Source organism: Artibeus jamaicensis, unplaced genomic scaffold (genome assembly GCF_021234435.1).
Source record: "Artibeus jamaicensis isolate MK-2021 breed Jamaican fruit bat unplaced genomic scaffold, CSHL_Jam_final scaffold_537, whole genome shotgun sequence".
Taxonomy (NCBI): Eukaryota; Metazoa; Chordata; class Mammalia; order Chiroptera; family Phyllostomidae; genus Artibeus; species Artibeus jamaicensis.
Genome location: NW_026522047.1, coordinates 16,365,094 through 16,378,231, shown reverse-complemented (window position 1 = coordinate 16,378,231; position 13,138 = coordinate 16,365,094). Strand labels below are relative to the sequence as shown.

The 13,138-nt window shown below is 43.2% G+C and overlaps 1 protein-coding gene across 1 annotated transcript in view; it reads right to left on the bottom strand.

Moving 5' to 3' along the window:
• The window catches only part of HHIP (hedgehog interacting protein), a 78,548-nt gene that overhangs the window by 14,984 nt on the left and 50,426 nt on the right, over positions 1 to 13,138 (bottom strand). The window contains exons 5-10 of the mRNA XM_037162353.2: positions 8,927 to 9,078; positions 8,360 to 8,533; positions 7,752 to 7,895; positions 4,416 to 4,537; positions 2,007 to 2,130; positions 949 to 1,079 (exon numbers count right to left, since the gene is read on the bottom strand). Of these exons, the coding sequence (XP_037018248.2) occupies positions 949 to 1,079; positions 2,007 to 2,130; positions 4,416 to 4,537; positions 7,752 to 7,895; positions 8,360 to 8,533; positions 8,927 to 9,078 (847 nt within the window). The remainder of the gene's footprint in view (positions 1 to 948; positions 1,080 to 2,006; positions 2,131 to 4,415; positions 4,538 to 7,751; positions 7,896 to 8,359; positions 8,534 to 8,926; positions 9,079 to 13,138) is intronic.

Below are 13,138 nucleotides of genomic sequence, written 5' to 3'. Positions count from 1 at the left end.
GACTCATTATAACCCTGTGGCTCTGAAATATGTGTTATACGTTTCAGGAATCTTGTCCGAGTTCCTCATTAACCTAAGTTAAGTCACGTGCAATTATTTCTGATGAATCCTGTGTTTGTTACAGGAAAACCAAAGAGAAAATGTTCTGATTTAGATGGAAAACACAGCTCTTGCTCAATACTGAGAAACCCATCTCCGATGTTAAAGGGGTATATAGTAGTCATGTCTGCTTGTGGGGGTCACTGTTTGTTTAAAGGGAGTCACTATGACAGTAACATTTATCTCCAAAGTTTAAAATTAGTATCATTTCCACTCTGATCACATTCCAATTTCAACTTCTTTTTGCAGACATTTTGATAACAAACCAACAAATAAATTGTATGTTACCCCATAGACCATCAATAAAGAGATAACTTCTACCCCATTGGAAAGCAGGTCTACAAACAGGTTATTCTGCACAAATTTCGTGCCCTGGTGGACAAAAATTTTTTTTAATTAGGAAATAAGGGATAAGGTGAAATTCAGATTGCATCAAAATTTTAATTTATTCCAAGAGATGTGGATAAATAGAAAAGTTTTCAGATAAAAATATAAACAAATGACTCGGATGCATCAAAAATATCACTAGACATTTAAAATTTTCCCTCTTTTCAGGACTCAAAACTTATTTGTTCCTGCCTCCCATTTCCCCGCATTGGTTACTTTCGTATTTCTGGAGTGGAAACAAGATGTAAAGACCCACACCCCCCCCCCGCCCGCCCACCCCTGAGACAGGTTATTGAGAGAGTTCACAACTGGACCATCCGAAAATTCTACAGCAGGCCCCCTTCGCTGGTACAGTCCCAGTGAATGGAGAACGAGAAGGTCATGCTTATTCTTCTGAGCAGGACACCACCTGTCCGGCAGGGGGGTGAGAAAGGAACTCGGTAAGGACAGTCTATACCGTACCTAGTTCGTCTTCTCCAAATCCCAGCACTTGACCGGAAAAGTATCCACGACAGGAAGCACCGTTGCCAAGACAGAGTGGTTTTTCTTGCCATTGCCTGGTCACGGGGCTTTGCTGGAGAGTTAAGAAATTCCTACAACACAAACATGCCATAAACCCACATGACTTTGCTTAAAAAAACACAATCAGATGTTTAAAATAATGCTCAATACATAATTGTTGTGCCATAGGCCTGGCTCCTAAAGGGAAAAATGGTATATGGCCCCTAACATGTGGGAATTCTGTGAAATTCCATGTGGGGACAAAGTCCTCCAGGATGAGATTTTGTTGGTGGGGGCACTGGAAGTACCTGTGCTGAGAAAAGCCCTCCCCTTCATCCAGGGAATGATACCCCCTCTCCAGGACTAGACTCCATGCTGAGCAATCAATCAGAGAAACGGACAGGGGAGGACCGCGGGGACAGTATGCTTTTCTCGGTCCTTGTAGCCACCAAGCAGATCAGCTCTGCCATTGGCCCGAACGCCAGCAGCGACTTGGGAAACAAGATGCTTACTTGGGGTTTCATCCCAGAATTTCTTAAAATTATCCACAAGGTGACCTCTAAACTTTAGGCTAAAATTTAACTTGGAGTATTTCTACTAATAGACACAAATTAACTTGCCAAAAGTTGTGAGTCAGGCAACAGCAAAAATTCTCGGCCTTCCAAGATAAGCTTTAAAATATTTACAAACTCATGTAAAATGACAGTGTTTCATATTACTCACCATCATGGTAAACTTATGGTAAAAAGGAAGGGAAGAGCCTAAATAATATGAAAAGCCCTTCTGAAGTCTTCTTTGTGTTTAACAAAATTAGTTTATGAACTTGATCAAGTCTGTTTAAAAAGCATCTCTTAGGTTGTTCTTGAAACCACTGTACATAGTGGAAGTAAAAATAAATAATATTTGTATGTGTCCTGGAGCTGACTCCCAAAGGGAGACACCCATTTGGACATCTCATGGCAGTCTGCTCGCTATTCCATGGGTATGTCACCTACCCATTGTGGGGTCGGGACACCTACCCGTCACGGTCTCCAAACACGTAGCTCCCATACAGCCTTTCCGACTGGCAGCCTCGGTAAACAAACCCGCCAACCAAAGGACCGTTACTGAATGGCTTGAATTCTAAAAGTGATGGCTCACTTTCTGGAAAGAAAGAAACAGCAGCATTAGATAAAAGTAACGTAGGCCATGCAACAGTTATTCCAGTCATTTACTTTTAACTCTGAAGTGTGTTCCGTGGTGCACAAGGTGGGGCTTTGCTATAGAGATTTAGTGAAAACAGTTACTCCTTTGCTTAAATGGTATAAAATATAAAGGGCTTCCATGTACAGAGAAATGAAGTGGGAAATGCTCTGAAATGCTTGCTGCTGTTGTAACTGCCAAGACATAACAAGGTTTCAATGAAATTCAAATCTGGACACTTTGGAAGTCATGGTTATTTACTTTAGAACCAAAATACTTAAAATAATAATTTTTTTAATGTTGAAGTTTTTGTAGGAAGCCTTCTGTATTCACTTAATAAATTGTATCAGACCTCTGTTAAGTTATAACCCATTTAAAAGCCCACACTTCAATGAAAATAATAATATAGTACATAAAAGATCTTTAAAACCACATTTGTACATTTAAGACATTGTCACTTAGTCAAGTAATATCTTCATTTAGAATATTTGATAGTTTTGCTGATTGACAGAGTTTTGTGGCTAATAAAGTCGCCACAGCCATTGCTTCTGGGTCCCCTGTGTACGGACCTGGCACCGAATCTTTCCACATGTGTTGTTACACACTGAAGACACGTATGCTAACTGCAATGGGAAAGAGCTAAAGCCAGCTGCAAATCAGCCTGAAAAGTTCTTATGCCTTATCGGGTACACCATGTGCTTAGTATCAGTAAGGCACTATCAACAGGCAGTATTTCAGGCACATACTTGTGTGGAAAGACAGTCATTTTAAAGCCCTCCCCCACCCCAGGTGGTTATGGTGAATACGATAGTATAGAAAATAGAAAAACAGGTTTTAAATAGCCAGTGCACTGAGAGGTGGAATAATCAAATGATTGAGGACATAAACTCGGGAGTCAGGCTGCAGGGGTTCAAACCCAGGCCCTCCCTGCCACTTAACACTGTGTGACAGGTAAGCTCTGGTGTCTCAGTTTCCTCATCTGGACAGTGTGGCCAATAGCGGTGCCTATCACATGGGCTGTTCTGTGCATGGAAAGAGTCAAGTCCATACTGTGCTCACTACCGGCTCTGGAGGGTAGTGAGCACTGTGGGTGTGGTTATCTGGTTTTTCTTTTTTCAGCTTTACTGAGGTATAACCGACAAACAAAATTGTAAGATATTTAAAGCGTACATCATGGTGACTGGATATATGTATACTTTTTTGAAAGGCTCTGTGGATGCATTTTTAATACACAAATGTAGGGTTGCCAATATTGTGACCAGTTTCAGCTGGACCCCCACTGATGTGCTTGCAGAATTTAGCTTAATTGACAAAATATAGCTGGAACTGCATCCAGCTCGTGACTCATTAGATTTGTTTTGCAAACCACATGATTCTTTGCTTTGGCTTTTGTAGGATGCACACACACACATACAAAAATACCTGAAAAAAGTAAAGTAACTGAATACCACATGAACCAACACAGCTGTTTCACTCCTGGTACTAAATAAATATCTGTATTGAATGAGTAAATAGAAGAAGCAATCAATTTAATAATCTTAATTTACTATGTTCCTGAATTATAATGTTTGATAAATTGCTTCCTCCAAAAGGGGTAAATATTAAAACATCGAAAATGTTAAGCATCTTTGACTTCATATTATCCAACTTTCTTTTTTATATGTCTCTAAGTAGTAGTCATGGCATTAAAAGGAATGTCTAAACATCCCATTTCCATGACTTGGGTAAGTGACGTTTTTGTAAGGCTACTACTTTGTTTTCTCAAAAAAAAACCACCCCACCACATTTAAAAATTACATTCTTATTTGAGACACTTATAATTTTCCTAATTGCTAAGACTAGTATGCTGGTTATTGAAAAATTTCTTACCTTTAACACTTGTTCTTTTCCTCTGCATATAAGATCTTAAGACAAGTTCTCCCTTACATATTAAATAAATAGAAGGTATTCATCTTGATTCTCAGATGAGCAAAATATAAACTCACTTTTGAGGGTCCATTAAATTTGGGGGACCTACAGAGCCCCATTCAATCTACAGGAAAGGCAATTACCCAGATGGAGCCCCCCCGGGGCTTGGAAGTGTCACAGGACATCTGGAAAGGGAGCTGTCTCATGCCCCACTGTTGGGCCAGTGTTTTCCTGCCTTCCCAATGCTCATGTGGCAGAAATCCTTTTCTCTTCCATTAATATACTAAATAAGATAAAACACGAACTAAAGCAGAGCCAACAAATGATGCTCTACTTACCATAATCTTTCCCCTTTATTATCTGTAGGATTCTGGCTGACGATCTGTTCTTTCCATTGGAGTCTGAACAAAGTATTGTTAAGTTGATGTTTACGTCGGTGGGGTGCCGATCCACAGCACACCTGGGTAGCAAACGGGATGCCCATGAGTTCCTCTGTGTACCTTCCGAGCTCTGCCCGGAGAGCCCTGATGGGTGGGCTGGCGAGGGCCCTTTGGGCTGTTGAGTTTGGCTTCTCTAGAAGAGGCTGAAGGGAATATCCTGATGTGTTTGTTTACTTTCCTGAAGCGTTATGATCTCTAGAGAATATTTCTTAATTTCCCCTAGCATCTTCCTCCATCGCGAATGTGCCTACTGACTCAAAATACTCGTTACTCCGTCATGAAGGGATTTCACACGGACACAGAGCTGCTGATGTGGAAGAACAAGAGCCAGCTGCTGCGTCCACCCACGTGTGCAACATAAAATACAAAATTAGTGATAATATTCATTCTGTGCATCTCCCATGGAATCGCTACCTTCTCAGACACAGGCTGCTCTACCAAAGGGAAACACGTACTCGAATTTAGGGAATAAAATAAACCTGGCCCCATGACCATGGGGGGCCGGTCAACTGTAAGACATTACAGTTGACTTTTGTCTTCAGGTTCTGGACCAGAATTTACCTGTGACTTCAGTTACTGACTGTGAACTCCATGAGGACAGGAGCTACTTTCAGCCTGTGTCTCTGTACCACCCAGCCGAAACCTGGGCATACAAAAGGAGCTCACTATTTGCTCAATGTTCAAGTCCATGAGGAGCTAGCCATGAGGGGTTTGGATTGGGGGAAGAATGAAGTTGAATAACAGAATTTTGAAGTTCTCACAAATATGGAAAACAGTGTTGCATTGTTTTTAGGTTTGTCAAACTCGTCGTTGTTGACACATTGGGCCAGATGATTCTTTGGGTAGGGGACAGGGTGCTGTCCTCGGTATTACAGGATGTTTAGCAGCATCTTTGGCCACTACCTGCGAGAGGTCAGTAGCACGATCCCTTCCTCCAAAGTAGTACAAACAAAATAATATTTCTGGATATTGCCAAATCATCCATTAAAATCACTGTTTTAGGCCACACACACATACAAAAAAGCCCTCGGGGCAATTAAATAAATTAAAAAATAAATCTGAGAGAAGGTTCTGGGTCTCAGGCAGCATGTAGCAATTATTTAAACAACAACAAAACAAAAACTACCGCCTCCAGATGATCTAATTCATCATGGGGACACTAAAGCCCGATCTGCTAAAGCCGGGTCAGCAGTTCTGCGGCAGCAGCCCCTCCACCGTCCTCTCTGATGGAAGGGTTCGCAGCTTACAGTGCCTGGCAGGGGTCACGACACTGACGCTGTGACTTAAGGTGAAACTAAATACATACGGGGTGAGAAAATGTCCCCTATCGTGCTTTTCTTTTAAAGAGGAAACTATAACAACAATAACAACAACAACAAAAAAGGTCTGACCTGTTCCTGACAAGAGCCAGCACAAGGCCAGGCCTCCCCACCCCCCTCCTTCAGCTGCTGGCAGCCAACAGGTTTTTTCTCTGGCTGAGTACTGGCTCCACTGAGAACCACATGACCTTTCCGACCTTGAATTTCTTATGTAAAAAGAGTCTGAGAGTGAAACTTCTGTATGATACTATAACAGGAGGCACGTGTTGTTATACATTTGTCCAAACCTACACACCATGCTTACCACCAAGTGAACCCCCCCGTAAACTGTGGGCTTGGAGCGGTTATGATGAGTCAGTGGAGGTTCATCAGTTGTCACAAACGGACCTCACTAGGAGGGGAATAGCAATAGTGGGGGAAGCTGGGCACACGTGGTAGCAGGGGGTCTGTGGAAGACCTCAGTACCTTGCACCCGCTGTTGTTGGGAACTGAAAAGTGCTCTGAAAGAATTAAAGTTTTATCAGAAGGTGGGGGCCTGAGGCCAACTCCCTCAGAGCACTCCCAAGACACGTGACCATGATGGGTGTAAGATATGTAGCTCGGTCCTGCGTACCAAGGTGCTTCATAAAAGTCTGCTTTACGTATAGCCAATCATTGTTTTAGTTCCCCTTCTGCTTTATTAAATCTTCCTCTGTTCAAAATAATCTTGGAGGGAAGCATGACTGTGCCTTCCACCATCTGCCACCAGGGGAGGAGGGACTTGCCTGAGCAGCTGTGCTGGCGCACGTAGGCCCGTAAGGCACCTCACCCTGGGCTTTTACCCTGAGGTCCAGGCCCTCCCCACCCCCCTTGGGAAGCTGCTGGAAGCACCAAGCACCGGTGGGACATGATGACTCAGGCTGCTGGACTTCAAAGTGCTGCTCTGTGGTGGCATCTGTGAGCCCTGAGCTGTAGCAATGGAATGTGACAGCTTCCTCCACATCCTGAACCCACCTGAAGTATTCCCTGTTGCACAGAGTTTAAGATCTGCTGAGATGCCAAAGAGGAAATGAAGTGTAGACTTGGACTTTGATGGGGGGGAGATGAAGGGCATGAGGGATTATAAAAATAAAAAGTTCGAAACATACTCACCTTGCACACAGTGAACACTCAATAAACATTAAACAGCAATAATACTTCAGCTAGTAAATGAATGAATGTGGCCGAGAGCCCTTTGCCTGTGGACCAAGTGAAGCTTTCATCACAGAATAGCTGCATGAGCCCTCACAGCTTTTTAAAGTGTACCCCAAATTTTTCACTCTACGTCCTTCCTAGTATGGCTTTCTTTGTGGTTCATTATAGTAAGTAGTCAATATTTCATTTAGAATTCCGTTAGTACTTGTAATTTTTTTTGAAGGAAAAGAATGTCAACATTTAGTCAATTCCTTACAAATCCATATTGAATCATCACTTATATTAAGTGAAGCTATGATAATAAAAGCTGTAATTTACTTAAAATCGACTATGTGTGTCAGACACCCCATTTCATACTTTACTTATACTATGTTTTAAATCATTACAACATCCTTGCAAGGTAGCTCTTATCACCCCTGTTTAATGCATAAGGAAAGCATCATTTAGTCGGATGGAAGGAGAACAGTGGTTATGCCTCTCGTTATTCAGGCTGAAGTCTGAATCATTACGTGGGCCTCTCTAATAATAACCCTCCAAACTGGAAGGTGATTTTTCTCCATGAATGTGTCTAATCTGCCGTCCAAATCTGCTTCTGGCATTAATAGAATCCAGGGCTGACTACTGGCTTGGATAACGAGCCGGTGCGATTTCAGAGGCACAGCCTCGCACCACGCTCTTGACTGCCCTGGGCTGGAAACCCTGTTTCTTCTCCCGGGTCCTGAACCCCAGCAGGCATTCTCACCTGCCTGGGTCGTGAAGGCCGTGGGCGAACACCTCCGGGGGCTGGTTGGTGCTGTTGAAGTGCGGGTTGCTGCGCGGGATGGAATAGGGCACGCTGCACACGTCCGTGTCCACGTCCAGCCGGAGCACTGACCCTGTGAAGTCGCTGAGAAATGGGAGGACGACATAAGTGCTTTCGCTTTCGTCACATACTTCACCTAAGCCAAATGTGGAGAGGCTGCTCTGCAGATCGCCCCCCTTTCTGAGACATGATTATTCAAGTTCCAAATCACAGACGGGGACGTCAGCTTGGCTGCACAAGACGGGGGCGCAGGACCTGGCGCTGCTCGCTTCCCAGGGCTGTGTGCGCACAGCCCAGCACAGCCCAGCGCGCAGTAACTCGAGTCAGCGCACCTGGCCCGGCACCTTGCAAAACTATGCCAACCGCATGCTACCCAATGCCTGCCTCTCCGTGTTCCGAGGGCAGACACCGAGAACCAAAGCAAGGCCTTTAACCACGAAGACACAGTGCAAAGACTGCCCCGCGCTCACGGGCTCTGATCCTTTCTTCCTGGCCCTTAAGACATGTTAACATCAAGTAGAACCTGCTTTTTGTTTTCTGTTTTTCACCTTAACCCGTCCATTTCCTCCATGTCATCCAGCGTGATCATCCCGTCGCCAAGAATGATGTAAAGAAAGCCGTCGGGGCCGAACAGCAGCTGTCCTCCCAGATGCTTTCTGTGCAGCTCTGCCACTTCGAGAAACACCCGGGCGGTTCTCGGGTCCACTTGATGGGGGGTTTTCCTGACGGCGCGGAGGAAACAATAGGACGACTGTTAGAGCCCTGTGGTGAATCCCCTGGAAAGCAGAGTGTGCACCCAGGGAAGCAAACACCTGGCCCGTAAAGAGGAAACACGTACTGGAGGTGGGGCTAATAAAAAATGACCCCCAAATTACGTTATTTTCCAAGTTTCAGAAGTAGCACCGAGGGTGAGAGGTAACTGAGGAAAAGTACCAAAGCTATTTTTCACATTTCTCTTTCAAGTCCCATGTGGGGTTTTAAGCAAGGTGGAGAGTTATGGGTTTAATTATTGCCACCGTTTGGTTATCTATTTATAATTTCTAGACAAAAAAAATGAAGAGATATAGAGAAAATAAGGTTAAAAATGTTTATGCCTGCACGCGTTTCAGGGATACCTGGATACGGTATATTCCACCACTCGGAGAATGTGGTCGTGAGGCCCCATAGCCCACCGCTCCTGGTTGGTGGTGTAAGACACATACAGCTTTCCGTTTTTCTTGTAATTGGGGTGGAATGCAAGGCTTAGCAGTCCTCTTTCATCTCCTCCCTGCAGTCCAATGAAAAACACAAAGAATCGTGAAGTTAATTATGTTCTTTGTTGTGTTTCAACTGGAACCCCAAAAGAGTCTCTTTCTTTCTTCTGGATAATCTTTGCCCAAACTCTTTTCTTTGCTTCCTGCCTACTACACAAAAAAGGATTATGAAACATTTCACTTTGCGGAACTCTTTCAGGGTCAGGGCGAGCCAGTTGCCCTGTGTGGTCACCTGTGCACAGGACACTTCCACTACTTTTGTCGAGTGATTTGTGTACATAATCTTGGGAAGCTAGGATGACAAGTTTTAAGCGCTGGGAAGAATTCTCTGCCGGGTTACTAGGTTGCCTGTAATCCATGGAAGACAAATAAAAAGGTTCATAATCAGCAGTCACTTCTAATCCAAGTCTCCAAAACCTAAAACACAGTGTGGGCTGCCAACTCCCACTGTCTTGGCATTATGTTTAGAAAACAGTTAAATTGCTTGTGTAATATGTAAACCTTTGTTTTACCCCGGAGGCATCTCCATCAGTTGTCACAACGATGGTGGTCTGTTCATCATAGCGAGGTAATAAGCAGCCTTGGCCTATCTACATAGAAATGAGGTATTTTTACATGGATCCCTTCACTGCTAAGAGTGTTCTTTATAGAAGGATGGGGAATTGGGAGGAGAGCGAAAAGCCAGGGCTGGGGGGGGGGGGTAGAAATATGAGAGAGGAGGGGGACACTAGGAAACAAAAATCCCAAACAACTTTCTTTTGTTATTATGTGAATGTCAAGGACTGTGTACATGAGGCATGCCAAATGCTGTACCAATTAAAACATCATCATGTTCCTAAATAGAAAGGCATTTTATCTTTATTTTCTGCTAATTCAGCTTGAAACTCAGCGTGGCCTTAGCATTTGTTTTATCCCACAAGTAGTCTAGGAATTTCTATAAGGAATCAAAATATCTAAAAATATCTAGATCAGAAACTGAGGTTCATATCCTAGGAAGCCAGAGAGCACTTTGCCGTTTGATGTTACCCAGAGTGGTGAAAAAAGCGACATAGACCTTGAAGGCTGCTAGTACATCCCCTTATACACACCCTCATTAAAAACACGCCTCCTACGGCAAAAAGTTATAGATCGCTCCTCAGAAGCATTAGAGGAGGGCCCACACTGTCCGATACCGCAGCCCCTGTCGATTATGCTCAGTACCGAGGCATTCTTGTGCATCTTGTTCCCAGAACAGCCTGTGTTACTAGCAATGCATAAATCTCTCTCGAGTTTGTATTCTAACAAAGATTTGAGAATTTTAAGATTTAGGCATAAAAGCTCAGTTTTAGTAAACATTGTTGATTCCCTGGATTAAAGCAAAAATGCTTTCAGGTATATGCCATCCAAAGGGGAGACACCTGAACTGTAAGACTACAGTTCATACGTAAATAAGAAAGTCGACTCGAATATCCCAGAACGACCAAACCATTGTTCAAACGTCAAACAAAAAAATCAGCCTCTTCATTTGCATATCATGATATGCTTAATATTAACTTTAATCAAAAGAACAATCTCACTGAAGAGTAAGGCTCTCATGACTATGATTTATGTATGAGCCTCTATCTTTCAGATTATCTGGTTATGATGAGTTTAAAATCAACTTGATGTTGCTGGTTGGCTTTTAACTTTTCCATTAAGCACATGTCTCTGGCCTTGCTTATGAGACTTTGAAAGCCGGGATGTGTAACTGAGGTTCGGTTGCAGAAAAGCCACTGCACATTTAAACCCCCTTGACCGCGGGCTGAAGAGGCCTGGGGGTGGGGCTTGGTCTGTGGCTAATTCCTCCTCTGGGCACAGTTCCCTCTAAAGCTGCAAGTGCAGGGGAAGCACGTTTGTGTTCCACTCTGAGAAGCTTTGCTTGAAAGTAGTTCTTTTGTAGCTTTTAATCAAATTGTCTGAAATCCAATTGGAGTTGGACAGCAACAGGTTTCGAGCTGCGTTGGTTGCCTTTGGGGATTTAGAAATGCAGAATTCATGGACTTTGGGGAAGACTGCTGGGAACAGAGATGAGCTCAGATCCCAGGTGTCACCTATCACATGACAGAATTTGGGGACATCGTTGATATTGATGAAAGTGACAAATATGGACAGAGAATGAGACATTCGAATGACAAGAAATAAATCAAAAAAGCAACTTTAAAATGTCAATAATTTTGAAATTTTTAGATTATCAGATTTACATTTGTTTAATCATTACATAGGATTTCGTATTTTTACATGCAGTATATTATTTATACAAATGTTTAAAAAATAATTTCAACCTTACAGAGAACTTGTAGAGTAATATAAAGAAGCTCCATATACCCTGTAACCAAATTCACTAACGGTTAGCACATTTTCCAAATATATGTTGTCACATGTACATATATGCACATAAGTATATCTTTTTCTTTTCTTTCCATCCTTTTTACACTTGTTTAATCACTAAATATGAATTCATATTTTTAAGTCAATGACCAGGTACAAAATAGTGTTCTGGCTGGTTAAAAAACATGACTAATTATTCTTATTGTATAAATATCCTAGAGTGTCTCTTGAAATTAGCTCTTCAAATTACATAGTATAACATGACCCCGAGATGTGCAGAGACCAGGAATGAGGGGTCTCTGACAGCCAGGGGATAAAAGTACTGACAGGCCCACCTCTCCAATGCAAACCTATTTTTGAGGTCTGGGTCATTTTTCCGGCTCTACATGAAGTGTGCTGATTGGCCACTGAAGGCTGAACTGTGGACCAGGGTCAGAGGCCGCAGCACCAGAAACACCACTGGGCATTTGAGGTCTCAGGGTTCTGTGGCTGCTGCAACTACAGCCTTTACCCCCAGGCTGCTGCCCCAGCCCGAGAGCCTGACCGGCTCTCTGGGGTCTCAGAAAGTCCTTGTGCCAATGTCACCGACTCTCTCCTTACTCCTTCCCATCCTTTCCCCTTACTACGTGCAGTTTTTGGAAATGTCAAATCATGAAACTGCTTCTAGGGAGCATCTGGAGGGCGTGAACCCCTGGGGATTAGCTCAGCCAAGCTGCTAACAGGGAGAAAAGTGCATTCATAGAATGGCAAATGGAAGAGGGCTTTCAAAAAAGACACTGACTTCTAACACTGTGCTTTTGAAAACTGGTAACTCACGCCCAGAATGTTCATGCTTACCCTCGTGCACAGCAGCGATTTGTCCAAATGTGCACAGGATCTCGGACTTTGGACTGCGTCATGCATACTGAGCACTTTGAGCGCGCCCTGTGCTCCTGGGAGTGTGATTGCTGTGCAGCCCATGGGCAGCAAGTGATGCGCAAACACATTAGGGCTTCCTCCGTGTCCGGGTCACGGTTTTTTGTTTTTGCTTTTTTTAAACTGACTGAAGCCTCCTTGGAGCATCGTCAGCTCCCAAGAGAGCCTCGTTCCTTCCCCTTTGCTCAGCCTGCCCACCACTACATCAGCCTTTAGACAGCCCCACGCCGAGCACAGACGACTCTTCAAAACAGGGAGTTGAATGACGGGAAAATAATGTCCCTATACCCTTTGGAACTTTGAGATTGAGCCATGTTTCAGAGTAAATCATAACCACCCCCACCCCCAGGGGCACTTAGTAAGTAGTTAATTGCCATTCAGTTATCATTCAGTTCTCAGGATAAACTTCACAGGGTCAACAGAAAAGAGGCAAAACTCCCAAAGAAAGAGTATTGATGACTTTAATGTGAGCACAAGATCAGATCTAGTCTTACGGTTTGGGGATATTTATACTCTTCTCTGATGAACAGATCAAAGTTCTAACCAGGTGACTAAGAATATTTCTGGTCTTTGAAGAAAACAAGGTATCTAGTATTTGAAAAAGAGAAATAATCACAAAATGATTATACCACAAAATGTTATTTTTTTCCTTTTTTAGAAAAATTGTGAAGGATAGTCTTTCATTGTGATACAGTTTTGAAGAAAACACTTCCTTCACACTTTCAGTGGGGTTAAGGTTCATTTTTCCTGATTGCTGTCCTCTTTAAAATTTGCCTTAACCAGAAGCACCGTTTTCCATTTTTGCAGTTTTTC